Here is a 20,994-nt window from a genome sequence, read left to right as displayed (position 1 = left end):
GCAAGCTTGGAACATGAGCACAGCTCTTTGCCCTAGAAGAACCTCCTGCACAAAGAGAATCCAGAAAGAACGTCTTTCTCTCCTTCTGTTACAGTTAAAGAGATGTCCCTCCTCCCATGAACAGTCTCCACTTATGCATCCCCTCCTGTCACTTCAGGAATTGATGGAATGTTCTCTCTCTTTCCTTTATCTCCAATCTTTCCCGTTCTTATGGATCCTGCCTTTTAGCATGTAAATATGCTTTTATTTATTTTTATTTTTTTTTTTAGGTCAAAATGGACTTTATTTTATTTTTATTTTTAAAATATAATTTATTGCCAGGTTGGCTTCCACACAACCCCCAGTGCTCATCCCCACAAGTGCCCTCCTCAGTGCCCATCACCCCCCTTCCCCCCTCCCCCACCCCCATCAGCCCTCAGTTTGTTCGCTGTATTTAAGAGTCTTTTATGGTTTGCCTCCCTCCCTCTCCCTAACTACTTTTTCCCCTTCCCCTGCCCCATGGTCCTCTGATAAGTTTCTCAAGATCCACATGAGTGAAAACATATGATACCTGTCTTTCTCTGCCTGACTTATTCCACTTAGCATAACACCCTCGAGTTCGAACCGCGTTGCTGCAAATATGCTTTTAAAAGCTTCCACGCAAGAAACAACCACAACAAAATCTTCCTTCAAAGCTACCTACACCCTGGCGGCACCCCCGCTCTTCACCCTCCTCCCTACTCTGCCAGCCCTCTTTTGCTCAGATCACCAAAAGCATCCATGTGACTAAAGCCCTGGATTCTTTTTTTTTTTTTAATGTTCCTGAGAGAGAGAGAGAGAGAGACAGCATGAACAGGGGAGGGGCAGAGAGAGAGGGAGATACAGAATCCAAAGCAGCTCCAGGCCCTGAGCTGTCAGCACAGAGCCCGACGCGGGGCTCGAACCCACGAACCAGAGATCCTGACCTGAGCCGAAGTCGGACGCTCAACCGACGGAGCCGCCCAGGCGCCCCTCTTTTTGGGCTTGATCTTACTTGGTCTTTCTACAGCGTTGCCTTATTTGACCGTTCTGCTCTTCCTGAAGGAATTCAGACGCTTGGGCCTGTGTTGTGTGCTTCTGGGTCTTCTCCTATTTGGTGGCACTCCTTCTCAGCCTCCAGGGCCGGCTCTGTGCCTTCTGCTCAATCACCAAACATTACAGTATCTTTAGAGCTCTGTCCAGGTCTTCTCTTCTTCCTCAGGCCCCTCAGTGTCATCTACTCCACTTGCGCCTTCCCAAAATTACTATCTACGTTCAAACGGCTTTAAAATATGTATCTCTAGGTCACCCTCATCTTCTAAGTTCTAGGCCCATGTATTGTAAATCTGACTTCTTACCGGAAATCCCTACCTGGATGTCCATGTGACTAAAGCCCAAGGGCATCCGAAACCCACTCAATCCCAGACTCAACTGGTGATCTTTCCTCTCATCTTTCCCCAGTGAACCCCCCTAACATGTTCCCCTTATGAGTTCTTGCACCAGTAAGTTGCTTATGCCAGACCCGTGAGAACCAAGTCCCGAATCCTACGTCACTAGCTCTTCAGCCCTCCCGTTTCCTATCACCCCACTGTCACCACCCGAGTCCAGGCACTGCCATCTCCCCGCTGGTTTCCTCCCCGCTGGTTTCCTTGCCAACAGTCTCCCCTCTGAATTCCGTTCTCTGCACGTATTCAGAGTAACCTTTACAAAATGCAAATGTAGCTCCCTTGCCTCCGATCCTTTAACGGCACCTCGCTGCTTTTAGGATGAAGTCCAAAATCCGTAGTCTGGTGTAGGAGACCCCGCGGGCCTGGCCCCAGGCCGTCTCTCGAGCCTTATTTTGAGCCCCTCTCCTTGCTCTCTGCGTCCCTGCCACACCAGGCTTTTTCATTTCTTCAAATGTTATGCTGTCTTCTGTCTTCTGCCTCAGAGATTTTGCTGTCCTTTTTGTTTGGAATATTCCCTAACCCCAGGCTAAACTTACCATATTTCCTTTAGCATCCTGCACTTCTCCGTCACGACACTCATGTCCGTCTCTCCCACTCAGCACGAGGGCACAGGAGACTGCCTTGTGCCCACGCTGTGTGCTTCTGGCCTTCTGCTCTGGATGACTGTCAAGTCCTTGGTTGCGTGTCAAGCAAAGATGGCTCATGTGCCCTGAGCTCAGGGCACTGCCAAGCTCTCATTGGTTTGGGCCAGACTTTCCCAGGCACGATCACGCCCAGAGAGGTGACCTCTGTACACCCCATCACAGCCCCCGACAGTGCCACGCACTCCTGTATCCCGTGAGTGTGGTGGTTATAACATCAGACCAGAGAAGATCACAGGTCACCCGCCCTACACTCAAGCAACTTTGACCTCTTTGCCCTAATCTGAGGTTGTCCGTACCCAGATTCTCTTAAAAACGTCAGTGTGTTTCCTGCTTTTCCGTCTATTCTCACGGCATCTTTCTTGAGGGGAAGTCTGTCCTACCTCGAGATATCTAACCATTTCTTATTCTCTTCCTGTTTATCAGTTCAGGTCACTGTAATTAGCACCACCTGCAAATGTCACCTTTGTACATCCTCTCATCCACCACCAACTGTTTGTTGAGTGCCTACTACATGCCACGCACGGTTCTTTCAGGTGCAGGAAATCCAGCTGTGAGCAAAACAGACATATCTCTGCCCTCATTTACAACGGAGTAAATAAGAATAGCCAACATCTGGGGCGCCTGGGGGGCTCAGTCGGGTAAGCATCTGACTCTTGATTTCAGCTCAGGGCATGATCTCACAGTTTGTGAGATCGAGCTCACGTTGCATAATGCTCGATCCCAAGGAGCCTGCTTGGGATTCTTTCTCTCCCTCCCTCTCTGCCCTTCTCCCCCCCCAACAAACAAACAAACAAACAAACAAGTATTTAAAAAGAAAAAGAATAGCCCACATCTGCTGAATATTTATTAAGTGCCAGTCATGGATCTAAGCACTTTACTTAGCTAACCCACTTAATCCTCACAAAACACAAGAAGATCAATACATATTCACCCTTTTACAGGTTAGGCGCTGAAGCACGGAGGAGTTCAAGGAGCTCCAAAATCACACAGCTCCCCCAGAGTGGCAAAGCCAGATGTCAGGCTGCAGGGCCTGTGCTCTTAACTATTAGCCTCTGCTGCTTCTCATGGACTCTGACGCCTCTTTTGTTCATGCCTGAAGTGGGACATGTTTAGAACATTTGTTTGGCTCATTGCTGTCTCATTCCTGCTCACTACACCGCATGGGCCATTCATCATCTTGGAACTCTGTCCCCTAGATTCTCATAAGACTGCTTCTCTGACTTCATTGATATTTCTGGTCTCCTCAGAGAGACTGGCCTTCTGCCCCCCCCCCCCTTATCTGAAACAGCCCCTGTGTAGCCCCCCTCCCCCGTCTCCTGCTTACTATCGCTACCTGAATATCTGTGTTTATCTGTACACCCCACCCCCTAGAACGCAGATTCCATGTGTGCAGGCTTCTTTCTTGTTCACCACTGAATTCCCAGCACCGGAGTGATGCCAGACACATAGCAGGTGTTCGGCAAATGCTTGTTGAAGAGTAAATAAATGGGGAAAAAAGAGAGGCGGAGGAAGCTTGATAATTCTGGGGAATAAATGAAAAAGCAAGCTGTTTGTATTTAACATTAACTGTCTGATGGCTAAAAGCAAAAAGGAAAAAGAATCCAAGTAACCCACCTGGCCAAAAAAAATCACGGGCATAGCATGGTTAGATTCCAGGCAGCCACAGAAAATGTTAGGTATACAGACACGATTACAATGAAAAATGGTTTTTAAATAATGAGGATCAATAATATGAGAGAAATGTACACACTGTTGTTACTGAAATGTGTATACATTTCACAAAACACAGATTCATGCGTGCGAGAAAAGTAACTTGAGGGTTTTTCCCCCCATAATTGAATTCAATATATACCGCAGTCCCCAACCTGGGGACCTTGTTTTGGTTAATTCAGCGTCTGCTACTACTTCACTATCTGAAGTTGTGTCTGGGTTCTGGGGAGCTCAGGATCGACGGAGTGTCGAGCTGGTCCTTGGTCATTGCCAAGTGTATTTTACTAGAGTCATCATAGTTCCCATGTGGTCTCTGGTGGGAGAGCCACAGAGACGGCTGTTCCCGCCTCTCGCTCACCTCCTTCCATAGCCCTCAAGTGGGGCAAGGTCATCACCTGGCTACTTTCCTGCTCTGCAGGCTGGAGGGCACCCTCCAAAGCTGCCTCCGGCCTTCTCTACCCAGGCCGGTCACCTGTGCTCTACTGCACAGTTCTGGGCCACGTCGGGCATCTGGGTCTTTTTCCAAGACTTGCCACCTCTCACTTCACCGAGAAAGTAAGGCATAGATCGGTTCTGTTTTCAAATCCCTCAGACATCTTTTTTTGGTTTCCTTCTTGGTTTCGCCATGCCCTCCCCCACAGCGAGGATTCAGCCCTGGGCTGGGAGGGAGCACATAGAGCCCTTTCTCAGGGACACACCAGCTCTAAGCTCCCCCTCCCTCCTTCAGCCCAGGACCTGTTAAATTTGTCTAGGGGAGGTACATAGCTGGACAAGATGAAGACCAAATTCTCCACGCCCTGAGGCAAAATAAAGGCCGGCTAAGAAGCCAGGCGTTACACAGGATGCAGTCATGCTCTGGGAACCCATGTGTCGGCTGACCGTGACCCCGTGCCAGGGTCTTCCTCCAGCCCCTGGCCTGATGCAGGCATCTGGAACTCAGACACATCCCTGAGGAGGCTGAGTGGGTTTCCATTTGATTGATCGAGCCCTGAATTAACAAGAATTTAGTTAAATTGACTGATTAATTTACTTAAATTATCTTCCAATGCTCAGCATAATGTGGGCTTGAGACGAAAAGTTCTAACCGTCCGAGTTACAACCATGAAAAATGACAGGATAATTTCACCATATTTGAAAATTAAGGACTGTAACATCTCTTGCATAGCTGAGGTAGCTTGAAATTCTCTGGTGCCTGCCAGACCACTTTCTAAAATTTAGTTTGATGAATACATATCAGGCTGACGTTAATTAATTAATTTATTTTTTAAACAGTTTATTGTCAAGTTGGTTTCCGTATAACACCCAGTGCTCATCCCCACAAGTGCCCCCCTCCATGCCCATCTCCCCCCTTTCCCCTCCCCCCCACCCCCATCAGCCCTCAGTGTGTTCTCAGCATTCAAGAGGCTCATTTAAACAAGAGATGCCTAGAGCATCTCAAACTCATTGGATTCTATTGTTTTATAAAAATTATCCACATCAAGGAAAAACACATTGATAAAGGGCGACGGGACCAAGGGCATAAAAAAGAGGCGTACGTCGGGTCCCGGGACACAGATGGGAGACATATTTGACACAGGTTTGGGGCGTCCCCTCTGCTGCTCAAATGCAGACTCATCACAGCACAGTTTGTGGACGTTCCAAAGAGCAGGACTTACCCTCAAGGACAGAGGTCATGATGCTGACAACACTCATCGCCCTTTGGGTTCGGAAAGGTTCGTTCAGGTATTCTGCTGACAAGAAAGTCTTCTTCTGTTCTGCATCAAATGCCTGCTGGGACACAAACAGTCAGGATTTTTGTGGCAGAGACGGCTCACTCGGCCTCTTCCTGGCCCGTCTCGTGTGGCTGAGTTGCCTGGTGAAGCTATGATCCTCTGCAGCTGTGCTTTGGGAAATGGGGCTGCTTCTTGAACTTGGGGTAAGAGCTTAGGCATGGAGACCAGGACATAGATATGGGGGTGCAAGCAGAGCTTAGGCTTGTAGCTAACGCTGTGACCTGGGCTCACCTGAGGGCCTGCTAATTCCTGCCCGAGGACAGAGTCCCTGGGCACCAGCGTGGGAACGGGGCTGCCTCCAGGGCCTCTGAGGTTTCTACTAAAGGGAAGTGATAGGAGCAGCGGTCAGGCGGTCAGCCCCAGACCCCGTCTGGGCTGTGCATGTGGTGCTCACACAGAATTCCTCTCCCAGAGCAGGCTTATTTGACCTCCCTTCTGATGGGCCCATTTCTCTCCCCAGCATACAACTCAGTCCCAACTCCACACGGTCCTTTTCTTTCTGAGGGCATATTTGTGTGTCTTGATTCCCCGGTGTTAGTTGTTTGACACAATCCTTCTGAGCCTTCCCGGGCCCTCCCGGGAAGTTCTGTCTGGGTTCAGTACCCTAACTCTAGCCACATACTACCCCAGATGGGGGTGTCCGGGGCCCACAGCAGCTGATTCTGGCACTGCACTAACATCCAGAATCCAATTTTAACAGGTATGAGCACAGAGGCGAAGTTCACAGGGAGATAGCGCTTGAGTACATATGAAGAGTGTTCAGAAGATTTTCACCATGACGACTCAACAAGAGACGCTAGCAGCTTTGGTTATTTTCAAGCCAATGCGTATCAGTGCAGGCACTTTACGGTTCCATTGAACCCTTCAGCTATTTAGAAACCTTTTTAATGGGAGAGCTGGAGGCTTGAAGAACTTAAGGGGCTTGTTACAGGTGACTCAGTTGGTAACTGGCAACCCTGTGACTGAAATCCACGTCCACGCGACGCAGAAGGGCTTAAAGAGTTAATCTTACACCAGCCGACTAGCTTAACTAAAATGAATCAAAGACCGAATCCCTAGGAAGTGGTCATCTAGGGAGGAGTTCCTGAGTGAGGGGTTTTCTAGAGCGTTAAAGCCCCTCCAAGAGAGGCCTGCAGGTTGGCTTTGACTTTTGGGCTCTGAGTTGATGTCTCTTTGTTGGCTCTTGGAGACCCACTCTCCACCTTCTCTACCCTGCTCTGTGCCTGGGGGAGGTGGTCTGTACCCTCTTGTCCTGGTCAGGCCTGGCCAACGGGGGGCACAAACGGAAAGCCCGGGTCTGGAGGGAGAGGGGCTTCTTCCCTGCTGGGCTGTGGTGCGTCTGCCACTTGGGTCGCAAGTTCTGTGCCACCCCCCAGCTCTCGCCGGGCTCCGGTCCTGGTCCTTCTCCTCAGCTCTTCAGCGTGAGCACAGAGCAGCCACCCACCGTTGCTCACCTCTAAGTGCCTCACTGTCCCTTCTTAGTTCAGAGCCCACCTGCCCGTCGCAGTGGTATCTGTTTCTTTTTTTAAAAAAATTTTTAATGTTTTTTAAAATTTATTTCTGAAGGAGACAGCGTGAGCAGGGAGGGTCAGAGAGAGAGGGAGACACAGACTCTGAAACAGGCACTAGGCTCTGAGCTGTCAGCACAGAGCCCGACGCGGGGCTCGAACCCACGAACCGGGAGATCGTGACCTGAGCCGAAGTCGGACGCTGAACCGACTGAGCCCCCCAGGCGCCCCGAGTGGTATCTGTTTCTTACTGGGATGACATGGCATCCAGTCAGAGATGGAGCTAAGGAAACCTTGTAGGACTTTTCCGAGTCAGTAGAGCCGCATCCTGCTCACTTTACAAGTCTGTTTGCAAACTGCTCTGGGTCCCTGGCTAGCCACAGAGGGCAAATGAAAAACACTAGAAGCATCATTTCTGAAACGAAAGGGAGAGCTCAAATTAAATCACAGCTCTCAATCCAACGAGGAGTCCCTGGTTTGCCATCGCACTCCGCGATTATTCTATTAACAGCGCTTGCCAGTTAGTCACTGTTGCCTAATTTGTACGTTTTGGCAACTTAACTGCTTGACTGAGTGAAGCAAGGGATACTTTGCTTCTGCTAATATCTGTCCGGGGCACCTCCCGGGATTTCTCTGGGTCCCAGGTGCCAAACCCAGCCTCGTCTGCAGAGATTCCAGGCGGAAAGAGAAGCACCTTCCCTTGTTCTCATACCCATCCAGGGAACAGGCCGACCTGCCTCTAAAACAGTGAAGGTGAGGGGAGACAGAGGAACACTGAAAACCACGGGGCAGCGGTCAGCCGGAACATAATTTGTATCATCGGACTGAAGACTAAACCAGAAAACCTGTTTGACCCCTGGTAAACCCAGCGTCTCTGCCCCTCCCCTGCCCTGCCTGTAAAACGGGGGTAGTGGGGAAGTGCTGGACACAACGTTGTGTGAGGGAGCCTTCCATGGGTGACCCTCGGTGTTCCTTGGCCTCCACCTGGAGGGCAGCTCAAGAGAGTCCGGGGCCTTGACAGACTTACCGGGACTTCGATGCCTCCCGGGCCAAGCTCGCCCGCGGGCACTGCGGAGGGGCCGTCTTCTCCGCGGCCCGAGCCAGGGTTGGAGGGCTGAGGCAGCGGGCTCCTGGGGAGGGCACCCTGCTGGCCGGCACTCCCACCCGGCAGCAGGGGGCCGCGATGGCTGTCACAGGCTCCAGGAAAGACTCCGTCGTCTGTGGCCCCGTCAGGGAACGAGGCATCCGGGCAAGGGGCCCGGAAATGGAACACGCTGCCGTGGCTAGCCCGGCGCCTCCCAGAGGTGATGCCTAGGAGGGACTGGGCATTGCCCCGGGGGAGCAGGAGAAAAGGCAGGCTGGAAGCTCGTCCCGCAAGCGTTTCTGGAGCTCAACACTTGCTCCGCCCACCCCTATTTCCCTGCCCTCATTCTCATGAACTTGCAGAAAAAAATGAAAGACACAGATGTAAGGGGTACTCTGGGTAAACATGGGAAGAGAACAGGGGAAGAGAATATTTCTGACATGCCTGGGAAAAGGCCAGGACAGACAAGAGATCACAGGGTGCTTAAGATCAGCAAATAGGTCCTGATGGCCAAGGGTGTCAGAGGACGATCTTGTCACCCAGAGGAGTCAGCTGTTGGCCCACGGGACCGCACAAAGCTGTCTCAGATTCCCTGCTCCACGGGGAAGCTGTGACCCAAGGAGACTATCATGCACACCAGTACCGGAACAAGCTCGGGAAATGGTCGTTGAATGAACAGGTGCACTTCAGTGCCTGGAAATTAGGTTCTGCAATTCATTAGATCCAGCCGATACAAATGTGAGAGTGTGTTGTGCGTGAGGAGACAAGAGCTTTGTAATGTAATGAGCTTCCAGGGTCCCTTGAGGCAAACTTTGAATAGTCAACAATGGGGAGAGTTGCAGCCTAATTTCCTGGAAGAATCATGCCATCCCTCCAAATCAATAAACATTTCCCATCAAAATCTTCCACTGAGGGAACGGCGTTGCCAGAGAAAAGGAGCTCACTCACAGGCCCGGAGCCCCTGGGGGCGAGTACGCCGGCCTGGCGAGTGCCCATCCCCACTGTGGGAGCCTGACCAGAACAAGTTATCAGTTCTAGGCCACGTGAACTGTAGCTAAAGATCTACACACCGACTTCCTACCAAACCTCGTCATACAGCTGAATGTTCCGCCTTCCTTAACTCCTCTTGTTTACCAAACCACTCAAGTTGGGACATCTTGTCAATTGGAGCCCTCCTCACCTGTCCCCCAGCCCACACAACTGAAGCTTCCTTTTTGGATTATTTGGAGCCCGACCCTGTTCAGCAACTATCACTGCAATCCTGATACCATAAACAGAGCGTTCTTTGCCTAGAATATATGTCCGAGGATTATGAAACTCATAAAATCCCACAAATCTTTCCCACTTTGGGAAAGTACTTCCCACTTTTGTTAATTCTACTTTAGTAGAATTAACAAACCCTTATTAAAAGGGGGGATGGCCGAGTTATTTGCAGTTGGGCAGTAAGCAAACCAATGAAAAAACCAAGAAGAAAATTTTGGTCCCATGTTTGACAGGTGGTGCTTCCCTGGCCACCAGTTAATATTTTTCGGAATTTCCCTGTTTGACAAATGGTGGGCAATGACTTCTGAATCTAAGACTTGACTTAAAACGCATCGTCCAAGCAGGTCAACTGGTGTCCTGGGGTCGCTGAAATCTTTGCTGTGTCTCCTCTAGTTTGCTACCCCCAACCTCTCACCCATTGTTGCCCTTTAGAAAATGACTTTATACAAAAACTGCTTATGGTCTGTTTACCACAGGAATGCACCCGGGGAAAGAGGAAGGGGATGCCCCTGAATGAATTCCAGTCCTTTAGTTAGCAGTAAAGAAGTACCCCAATGGTGCCTCTCTGCTTTTGCACAGACACATTCTACTTTAGGCCTGGAAAATACTCCTGCCCCCTCCCCCACAGTCCTCAATTATTAGAGGAACCCCTACTCACTATTGACTGTTCTTTGCAACGATCTCCTCCGCCACGAAGTCTTTCCTGATACACCTCCACCCCCGTAAGAGTGGATGCTTCCTCTTCTATTCCCAAAATACCATATCTGTTTCCCTAATATAGTATATAGCACACAGTTGTTTATAGATTTGCCTCCTCCACCAAATGGGAAATGGACCATTAGTCATCTCTTTACATCATGCACCTAGTATTGTTGAATTAAGGAGACACACTTCCTCTTTTGTCCATTTGGAGAGAGAGGTGGTGTAAGGAAGCTTGGTGAGTATAGATGTGGGATGCAGAAGATTTGGGTGGTGGACAGAATTGTTACGGGGTCCGGTGAGGTCCTGAAGTTATTCCTAGGCCGGACTGTATCACAGACATGGGGGCTGTACTCTTCTTTGCCAACAACAGGTGAGAGTTTGGGTTGTGGGGACTGAGGCAAAAAGTCAGAAAGAAGCTTGCAAATGATCTCAGCACCACGAATGGACTCACAGATCAGAGTGTAAGAAGGAAGCCAATGCGTCCTGTCCAAGGCCCCGGACACCTCAAGGTCAGCATGCCCGGTACGGGCTCACCCCCCCCCCCCCCCCCCACTAACCTGGTCTCTCCCTCCCGTGCTCCTGCCTTAGACTCGCCACCCACCTCAGCGCCCAATTCTGGACACTGGGAGTCATTTCGGGCTCCTCTGTCTTTCACATTCCACACTCCCGGTCTCGGTGACCCTCCCCCCGGTAAAAGTCAGAATCCACCCCTTTTCTGTATCCACAGTGGCCTGTCCTAGTTTAGGCTATTTTGTGGGGGGTCGACATGCTGTCTAATCTTCCTAATCTAGAGCTTCCTGCTGTCTCCCTGCTACAAACCTCTTCCCAGTCCAACCTAAGGTCCGTGGCAGCTGCCAAGGTGGGTAATCTTGAGAGCACAAACGTGAGCTCCTTACCATCCCGAGCTGGTTGTGAGGATCAGAGCGGGGTGACTTGTCGTCATCTGTGGAGCCCTCTGCCGCCCGTGGCTTCAGCCTGTGCATTCTCTCACCCGCGGTTTTGGAGGCTAAAGGGGATCCATCGTGGGAATGGAGAGAAGCCGTGTCAATCCCCAGTGCGGCCAGCACCTGAAGAGAGACAACAGCAGCTGCGGCCAGCAGTATGTGATTGAGCTTTGCATCAATGAGCCCCCCAGACGTGGGATGTCACAGAGATGAGGGCATCTAGAACAGAGGAGGTCAAGATTAGGACCCGGGTGGTGGTGGGGTTGAGGCATGGCGGGGAGAGCCACCTCTGGGCCGTCCCTTTCACTTACACCCTGTATGCCCGCTGGTGCCCCACCCAAACCCCTTTTACCAGCTCAGTACCCTCAGCAGCAGCAGCCGGAGTGCTAGCTGCTAATGGATCACAGCTACAGCGTTCTGCAGAATATTTCCTTTGATTGTGCATTTGGCTGGGGCGGGTCCAAGGGTATAAAATGCCAGGCCTCTTGCCTCAAGACAGAGCTAACTTTGTGGTACAAGTCAGGGCCCAGACTCTGCATGGGGTCAGGCTGAAAGTAGCCTCCAGCTGAGGCCACTTTCTTGGTTAATTCATCTCCTGTCCTATCCTGCTTCCTTCTTTCTCCTTTTACTGAGAACACCCCCAATAAATCACTTGCACAGGATCTTGATTCAGGGTCTTTCTTGAGAAAACCCGACCTAAGATGGTGCTTAAGTACAATAAATCGTTCTTACAGTTCCTTAGAATGACAGCCTTAATGTAAGTGGCTTGTCCAGGCCTCTGCCCAAGAATGTGCAGCCGCAACAGATCTCACAAAGCGTCCGCCCCTCACAGACCTCCTGCTCCTTCCGGAGCATCTCGAGGGCTTCCTGGAACTTTTTCTCCTTGGCTTCAATTTCATCAATGGTGGCCTGGTTCTGCTCCTCATAAGCCATGGTGACCACAGCCAAGATCAAGTTGACCAGGTAGAAAGACCCCAGGAAGATGACCAGCACGAAAAAGACCATATACATTTTCCCAGAAGCCCTCAGGGTCTGCAGATTCGAGAGAAAGGAGAGAGATCTGTATCCAGAGTTCACGGGCCCCTGACGTTGCCAGGCTTCTCCAAGAAAAATGTAGGCATGCACCTGACTCCCCAGCCTCCAGCCAAGTCTGTAGGGGGACGTACAGCTCGATACCTGCTGGTAGAGGCGTTCCCAGGAATCCTGTGTCATGAGGCGGAACAGTGACAGGAAAGCCCAAGCAAAGGAATCAAAGCTGGTGTAGTTAAAATCTGGGTTTTCAGATGTTTTAAGACAGAAATAACCTTCAGGGCAGTGGCTGCAGCAAGAATAGAGAAGGTCATCAATTGCACAGCCTCCCTGTTTATTGGGGGCAAGGCAGCCCAGAGCCCTAGGAAGACCACAGGGTTTCAAGTCAAAGACTGAAATGTAAGGCCTGGCCTCCCTCTTATTGGTTGAATGACCTTGATCTCTCGAAGGCTCAGTTTCTCTTGCATATTTAAATGGGGTAGATAATACTTTCACTTCAGAGTTTCATGCAGAGGGGTGTGGCCAGGGAAGGCCAGCTGACTGCCCAGGCCTGATCCCGTAAGGTGGCAAACTCTTTGCAAGTTCATACCAGGGGAGGGAGAGTCAATATCAGTAATGCAGACTTAAAACCTGAGTCGTTTGGCATCACCTGCCAACCTGTCCACCACAGGACTCACATTAGTCAAGTTCACTCCCCAATTATATGTAATAATGAAAATGACACTTTCCATTTACTGAGCACTTACTGTGTGCCTCCCTCTCTCCTAAGTGCTCTACAAATGCTCTAATTTAATTATCTTAACAATCCTTTCTTACAGATGTGGAAACTGAGGTTCAGAGAAGGGAAGTCAGTTGCCTGAAACCATACAGATGTCAATATATTTATTTAAAAGGAGAAATATAGCTGTCAAATAGCCTATAGAGACTGACTAATGAAGGAAGGCCTAATTGAAGGTGACCTCGTGGTGAGTACTGAGGTGGGCAGTGCTGGACTGACTCTTTACTCTCTCATGATAAGGAAGTAAGTTGTTGGAAAGAAGTATCTTTAAGCTCAAGGCACGTGAAGTGCTCTCACCCACCCCAGTGGGATGGCTCTGCTGAGAAAACAGTAATTCCTTGTTTGGAGCATGGGATTCTACCACTCCACGATGCCTTCACCAACATCAATCTCTGGGGCTGTCCTTATCCCAGACTTCCCTGCTAACACACAATCCTGGGACCCATACAATTGATTAGGGTCCCAGCAACTTCACGGTAATTAATCCCAATTCTTATCTTCAATCTGGTTGGAGATTTGTGAGTTCCTAGATTCTTTAGGCCCACATTTAAAGACCATCTTTTGGGGGCGCCTGGGTGGCTTAGTCGGTTGAGCGTCCGACTTTCGCTTAGGTCATGATCTCGCAGTTCGTGGGTTCGGGCCCCGCGTCGGGCTCTGTGCTGACTGCCAGCTCAGAGCCTGGAGCCTGTTTCAGTCTGTGACTCCCTCTCTCTCTGACCCTCCCCTGCTCACGCTGTCTCTCTCTCTGTCTCTCCTAGAAATAAATAAAACATTAAAAAAATTAAAAAAAAAAAAAAAGACCATCTTTTGTTTTGCTCTCCGAAGGAGCTAATCAACCTATTACCTGTAGGTTTGCTAGTTAACGCCAAGGGTAGCCTTATGCCTATGGCTTCCACTAAACCCCACTACAGCTGCTACACATCTACAATGAACCACTCTGAGAATTAAATGAGACCACAGTGCAAAGGTTCTTGTGTGGCGCTTTCAGCATAATAAATATTGTATGTAAAATGCAGATTAAAATTCCCATTATTTTTATTGCATTGACCAAAAGAATGGGCTGGAAGAACATACGTGAAAGAATGCTGGGAATCACGAAGTGCTTCCTGGTACTTGTTCTCGAGTACAACCCTGAGACCCCGAGTTGTCCTCTCACGGCGCCACTGGTCAGCGCGGACCTTCGCTCAGGGCTCTGGCTTCTCTGTGGCCCAGCACAGGACGCAGGTTCCGTTTTCACAGGATGCCCCTCAGGGCCGCTCCACCCACCACCCTGAACTGGCCTCTCTTGCCTTCCCAGACCTTTCCATTCCTTTGATCTCCCGACCAGGACCTGCCCAGCTGGATGTCTGGCCTTTTTTGGAGCTGCGTTGGGGGCCCTAGGTAGACCCCATAACTTTACCACAGATAGTGCTTGGGCTACTCTGGAGCCATTGCTGTAAGAAATGCCATTATCCAGACAATAAAAAGAATTGAGGGGGTCTTCAGGTTAGAAGCCAAAGGTAAATGGTATCAGAACAATGCTATTCCTGAGCCAAAGGAGCAAATGCCATGTGCATTTGTGAAGAAAGAGGCCAAGGAGCTGATGTTGATCAAATTCTCTCTCTCCATCCTTCAGCTGTATCTGAGATTGCTTTTCCTAGTGAGCAGGTTAAGGCAAAGCTCTATACTAGTATCACCCAGCTCCACTTGGGCAATATATGGAGTTGTTAGCCATTCAGGGAGTGGGGTCATTTGGGATCAGGGCTCCAGATCCCCCACTATAGAGATGGGAAAGATGAGCCTTGCTGATCTGTCACCTGAACTCTTCTTGCTGCTCACGCAGGCTCCAGTGGTCAAAGCAGCAGGCACGCTTGAGGCACCACTGGCCCTTTGCTTTGTCTCACATTCTGTTCTACCACCTGGAATGGCCTCCTTCCAAACCATCTCTTGTCCAACCAAACGGGAGACACCCTGCCTGCCCTTCAGGGCTCAACTCAACCACCACGTCTAGGAAACCCTCCCTGACCTGTTGCCCTGCCCCCCACCATCGCCTTACTTGTTTCCCCAGCCCACGGAGCCTGAGCACAGCACTGCTTCTTCACAGGGTACCATCTTTATGTATATGCATCAGAGCTCACAAACTGGCAGCTTGCAGGCTGAATTTGGCTTGCAGAAATATTTTGTTTGGCCCACAATATGTAGACATTTTTTGGAATTGGTAGCCAATGTTTGTAGTTGGGAGATTTCACATAAAAATCTAAATTCCTTATCTCTCTTTTAAGAGTTAGAAGAGCTGGAGGCAATGGACCCACATTTCCACGTGGCAACCAAAAGCTGCCTTGAGTGGCGGCTGGCTCTTTCAGATGGGACACAACTATCATCGCTTGGTTCCTACCCAGCCGAATTCTTTTCTCATTTGTTGTCGTGTTTCTGGCCTCTGTAAGAATTTGAAATGGCAAAGGCTGATACATGGGCTTCTTCCTCTGTCATGTGTGGATAATAAAACCCATGTGATGGAGTTATGATGATTGCATGTAAAACATTTGACACAAAACATATTTAATAAGTATCAGTTTCTTCCTGGGGTAGATTACCAAAATGGCCACAACTGTTTCCTTGCCTGTATCCATATCCCTTTCCAATAGGATGCTGCAGCTCCTCTGATCAAGAGGTGCAGTTTATCTCCCCATCCCCTGGGTTTGCACTGACCAGCGACTTGCTTTGGTCAATAGAACGCAGCAGAAGTGACGCTGTGTCTCTTCTAAACGTGGGTCCCCAGAGACGTCGCATACTTGCCCTCTTCTCTTGGAACTCTGCCTTTGCCATGAGAATAAGACCGTGCTGGGGTGTAAGAGCACATGGAACAGAGACGCCATTCCAGCTGAAACCAGCTAGATTTGCTGGCCCCTGCTAATCTGTCCATTTTCTGCAGATGTCAGTGCCAGAACAGCAGGCTGATCTCAGTTCAACATGCTGATGTGCAGAGTCCTGAGCTAAGTAAATGGCTGGTGTTTTAAGCCACAGAAATCTTGGGGTATTTGTTACATGGCACATGCCAACTCATACACTCCCTCCCCATGAGCCTGGGATGACTAAAGTCATGACTTATTCATTTCTACACTTTCCTTGGGATCGGAAAACCAGCCCCTATCTAGGAAATGGTAATGACAAAGAGAAAGGACTGCTGGGCATTGGTGCTTTCTCACGGGATGGCCGCTCACCCTGCGTCAGAGCCATTGCCGCACAGTAAGGGATCGGAAGTGCCCGGCTTGTTGTAGTAGAAATCTGCAGAAGAGAGGAAGAAATGAAAGCCTTGCATATGGTTCTGAACCCTTTAGTTCACGCCTTGTGTGGTAAAGGCAACACTTGTTAAATCTTTTGCCTGAGCAAAAGGTGCGTTCCCTTGGCTATGTGCCCTCAGTGGGTACCCTGGGACATTCAGAAGGAGAAAAGTTCCATCTTGGAAGAGAAAAGCTGAGCAGTGACTTCAGTCTGGGCCTCCCCCAGCAGAATGACTTGCACCAGGTTCATAGCTCATTTTTTGTAAATAGGATATGGGCAACAGAAAATGGGGACCCAAAAGTAAAATATAGCTCAAGAGGACCATTTAAGCAGGAAAGAGGAATCAAAATATATTTCTACCTTCATCCTCACGGCAGAAATTCCACTCGTGTTTTCTGTAAGAGGAGTAATTGCCCGTCTCATTGAGAGCTGTACAATTCTTGACACATTTGTTCTTGAGGTTGCCCTTGAAGAGCTGCAGGCCCACCAAGGCAAAGACACTCAAGCAGAAGACGGTGAGGATGGTCACGTCCGCCAGTTTCTTCACCGAGTGGATCAGGGCTCCCACAATGACCTTCAGCCCTGTGGGAAGATGATAGCAACACTTCCACATGAATGAGGGACCACACACGCAGCGTGCGGCATGTCTGCATCTTAACCATCCTATCCCTTGACTACATATAGGTGTGAGGTCCTTTACAAACTCTAGGGCAGTTCCAAGCCCAGACCCCCATCTAAACCTTGCAATAACCGTGAGAGGGAGGCAGAGATTATTGTCCCATTGTAAAGATGAGACAACTGAGACCCAATTGATAGATTTCTTATCATCATAAGGCTAATACGCTTCTGATGGTAGCAATTCAATTTTAAAAATAATTGTTGAATACCTGGTATGTTTCGGGGCACTAAACCAGACATGAGGCTACTAACCTGACTCTAGCAATTTGGCATCTGTTTTTCTACCCTCACTTCAATTCTGGGAGGCAGCTTGAGGCTGGGGACACGTGGACCTTTGTGTGTGTGTTGAGAGAGAGAGGGCAATGAGAGAGAGAGGGAGAGGGAGAGCTGCAAGGCAGAAACAGAGAGTCAGAAGGAGCTGCCTCAGGGACAAGCACAGCTGACTGTAAAGTTGGGGTCCCTGCTTGTTTAAGGAGGGAGGATTTGTGGCCATGGCAAGTGAAATCAGCTTCTTTGAGAGAGCAGCTTCACAGGTGGCAGAAAGAGCTCTGAAGAGGGAAGCAGTCTGACACTGAACCTTGTCTTGTTATTTGGTTGACAAATAACGCATTGAGCACTACCTGCGTTGGCCCTGGGGAGGGCGCTGAGCAGGGGCTAAGGCACTGGCATGTGGTGGGATTGTCTGGCAACTGAGGGGAAATGCCATAGCATTATCGAGCAGGTGGGCACCCATAGAGGCAAACCCTAACTGAAGCGTGGGGTGGGGATGAGATGGGATGGGATGGAGTGTGGGGAAGTTGGGGGAGTCCAGAGAGTTTCCTTGAGAAAGTCAAACCCTGGCAGAGCACTGAGGAAGGAGTATTAGTTGAGTGAAGAGAGGAAGCCCCCTCTTGGTAGAGGAGCAGCACGGCCAAAGGCTGGGAGAGGAGCAGAGGCAGGCGTATCTGTAGAACCACAGTAGATTCTAGAACACTATGCAAGGTGGATATCGGAGAGAGATGAGACAAGACAGGGAGCATGGACAGAACGGGTCTTATAAACAAGACTCCGGGTTTTCCTGGCTAAGACTAGGTGAGAGAGGGACTAAGCGGCAGCACTAAGTGAGGAAGCTTGTCCAGCAGAAGCTGGCGAAGACTTCCCAACCGTTCCCTGCAGAGCTGGACAGAGAACACTAGAAAGGACTTCGCCCATCGCGTGAGCGTTTCTGGTTTCCAGAAGAGAGCATGGATTCTCAGGGGTGAGGGAAGGGAGATAATCCAGCAGGCTGCAGGGTGGGGGCTGTCTCAATGCTTTTCCTGGTCTCTGGCCTCACTATCGCGTACCAGCGCAGCGGAGGATGAGGCCTGCCCCTGAGATACCGGTGACAACGGAGGTCTAGAGGTAAGATGAGGTCTGTGGGCTGCTTTTGATTCTGAATTCTCTGATCAAGAATTGCCCAATTCTCTTCTCTGTAGGTCCAAAGATAGAATTGAAGCTCAAGCTTTCAGGTATATGGAAATGACAAACACACTCACTAGAGCCTGGGACTGCCTACCCCCTTCCTCCCTATTTCTGAGTTTAGGCCCTTGGTTTACGATGTAAACGAGAACCTCCAACTGGAGCTTGTCTGAACCCCACAGCAGGAGCATAAAATGAGGACATGACCTTCTTGTCATTTATCGATGTGAGACCATGAGGTGCTGCACACAGACACTGGGCTAGGAATCGGGACTTTCGGGTCTTCAGGTCACGCTTGGCCTCTCACTAGTGACAAAGACTTGGGCTTGTGTTTTCTAGTCTCTGGGCCTCAGTTCCTTGGTCTTTTAAAGGCGACCACAGTTCATGCCCCGGCGCTTTATGTGCTCTTGCAAAAATCAAAGAAGGGCATCGGGCTGTGGAAACCGGCGTACGCTCTATGAGTACACGAGGGGGTGAAAGCTGCTCACCCGGGATCACAGAGACGGTCTTTAAAGCTCTAAGGACTCTGAACGTCCGCAGGCCTGAGATCCCTCGGAGATCTATCGCTTCACCGATGTATCTGTAGAACCAGAAGTCGGTCAGTATCTCTTCAAGGAGGGGGTCCTGGGAACACATGCAGCATAAATGACAATTTGGGGTAACAAGAGCCTACTGAGGTAGGATCCAGAATAGACACAAAATCTAAGGGCACATCCACCTATAGACTGACACGCAGATTTAATTATTGTGATATCTTTTAGAATGGCCCCTGCGAGAAGCCGCATTATGATCTGGACCCCTCTGTGTACTACGTGTGTGGGTGAGTAGTCAAGCACGTGGACTTGGCCCTCCAGTCTCCTCAGACACTGGTTTCTTAGGCAAACATGTCTAGGTCAGGTAGGCGCAAGGCTGAGCTGTGTCTGCTCACTTTGATAGGCCATTTATAGGCTCAGAGTTGAGGGCTCTGACTTCTCCCTGAAGGTATCAGACTAACTCTAGAAAGTGACTCCCGAAGCAACATTTAGTGGCAAGGAAACCCGGGGCCATGCAGTTCCGAGTGAGGAAGCTGGACCGAGATGAGGGGGTATCAGCAGAGTGCGAGGCACCCATGCCAACATTAACATCAGCATGGAGAAATACTCACGCCAGGGTAATGACGCTAAAATCCAGCCAGTTCCAAGGATCTCGCAGGTAAGCAAACTCATTTAGACAAAATCCTCTTGCCAGTATCTTTATCAAAGCTTCAAAGGTATAAATGACAGTGAAGACATACCTGAGAGGGAAGGTGGAAAGGAGCGTTACCGTGCCATGGAGAGAGCTCAAAGGGGAGCCCCTGGAATGGCTCCAAAGGAAAACACGCACACACCATTAGCGAGGCCGGGAAAGGGAAGCAGGTAAGGTAAGGAGGGGACACACAGATGGGGGGACTCAGGAGTCACGCAGATGGGGGTTGGAGACAGATGGGTGTGGCTGAGATGGTTGGCAGCATCTTCAGCTCGGAAGGTGGGCAGAGAGCAGTGTCAGGTGCAGAACCGCCAGAAGGTCCAGAACAGGGTGCTGCTGTTCGCTGAGGCGCCCGGCGGGAAGCTGGCGGCCCCTTTCCCAACCTGTTGTCGGCTGACACGTGGGAAAGGATAAGGCGCCGCCACACCCTCCTCGCCACACTTGTCAACTGCCAACGGTGTCTTCTCCCCCCACGCCGGGCCTGCAAACGTTTCTGGACTCGGGAATCCCAGGCTAAGAGCCATATGAGGTGGGAAACAGCTAGACGTCATGGAAGAAGAAAGCGTCTGAATCCACAAACATTTTCTCCGGAGGACGGATTTGCCAGAGGAAGTCATCTCACACAGTCCTTGAGTCTGCTGGGTACTTGTGGGTTTGGAGGTGAAGACAGATCTGGAGCTGAGCAGTATTTCTGACATGTTTAGAATCCCTCAATGACCTACTGAGGAGTAGTTTTCAAACTCTAGGAAGAATATGAACCACCTGGAAGGCTTGTTCAAACACAGAATTCTAGAATCTACCCTCAGGGTTTCTTATTTAGTAAGTCAGGAGTAGGGCCCAAGGATGTGCACTTCTAACGCGTCCCCAGCTGATGTTAGTGCTTGAGGGAATTACCCTTCTAGGACCAAAGCGATTCAGACGCACACGTAATTTTGGGTACAGTAAATTTTTTTAAATTATAAAATCATAAACATAAACACTGGCATTAAAAAGGGAACGATTTGATTAAACATGACAGATTGAACATATGTATTTACCCCTATCCTTTCTGAAATGCTTCTTACATGTTGGCAGAAGGATTTTTTTGAAAGCATCAACCCACTAGGACAAAGATAACGGAGAACACAACAACAGCATTCTGGAAACTAGGGAGCAGACGGATGGGTAGTAGCTGACAACGCGGACCCAAGAAGGCTGAAACGAGCCGGGAAGTGAGGCGTTCCCGGCAGCAAGCAGCCCACACCGCAGGACTGCTCGGGACTTAGAGACGCTACCTCTCTCTGAAAGTGGGATTTGGGGAAAGGGTATCAGGTGGAGCTGGATACTGTTTGAAAGCCTTTACAAGAAGCAGCCATGCAGTGAGGAACTGCCTCTTCTGCAGTGGAAACCTCTTTTGGATGTTCACTCTTGCAAGAGTCGAATAAGAGACACAGAGAGAGAGACAGAGACAGAGAAAGAGACATTGCATGCTGAAACAAGAGTAGAAAGGAAACTTTATATACTGAAAGGCACACA

At 49.9% G+C, this 20,994-nt stretch overlaps 1 protein-coding gene across 3 annotated transcripts in view; it reads right to left on the bottom strand.

The window, feature by feature from the left end:
* SCN10A (sodium voltage-gated channel alpha subunit 10) overlaps positions 1 to 20,994 on the bottom strand; it is a 92,550-nt gene that overhangs the window by 48,580 nt on the left and 22,976 nt on the right. For 2 of the 3 annotated variants that reach the window (XM_039237171.1, XM_039237172.1), the window contains exons 4-12: positions 19,400 to 19,528; positions 18,744 to 18,835; positions 16,531 to 16,722; positions 16,080 to 16,146; positions 12,249 to 12,390; positions 11,907 to 12,104; positions 11,025 to 11,195; positions 8,107 to 8,400; positions 5,455 to 5,566 (exon numbers count right to left, since the gene is read on the bottom strand). In XM_039237171.1, coding sequence (XP_039093102.1) covers positions 5,455 to 5,566; positions 8,107 to 8,400; positions 11,025 to 11,195; positions 11,907 to 12,104; positions 12,249 to 12,390; positions 16,080 to 16,146; positions 16,531 to 16,722; positions 18,744 to 18,835; positions 19,400 to 19,528 — 1,397 coding nt within the window. The remainder of the gene's footprint in view (positions 1 to 5,454; positions 5,567 to 8,106; positions 8,401 to 11,024; positions 11,196 to 11,906; positions 12,105 to 12,248; positions 12,391 to 16,079; positions 16,147 to 16,530; positions 16,723 to 18,743; positions 18,836 to 19,399; positions 19,529 to 20,994) is intronic. The other variant, XM_039237173.1, reaches the window with a different exon arrangement.

The sequence above is a fragment of the Hyaena hyaena genome, unplaced genomic scaffold, assembly GCF_003009895.1.
Source record: "Hyaena hyaena isolate Hyena2069 unplaced genomic scaffold, ASM300989v1 scaffold_121, whole genome shotgun sequence".
Taxonomy (NCBI): domain Eukaryota; kingdom Metazoa; phylum Chordata; class Mammalia; order Carnivora; family Hyaenidae; genus Hyaena; species Hyaena hyaena.
Note: the sequence above shows the minus strand (reverse complement) of the source record. Positions and strands in the feature narration are given on the sequence as shown.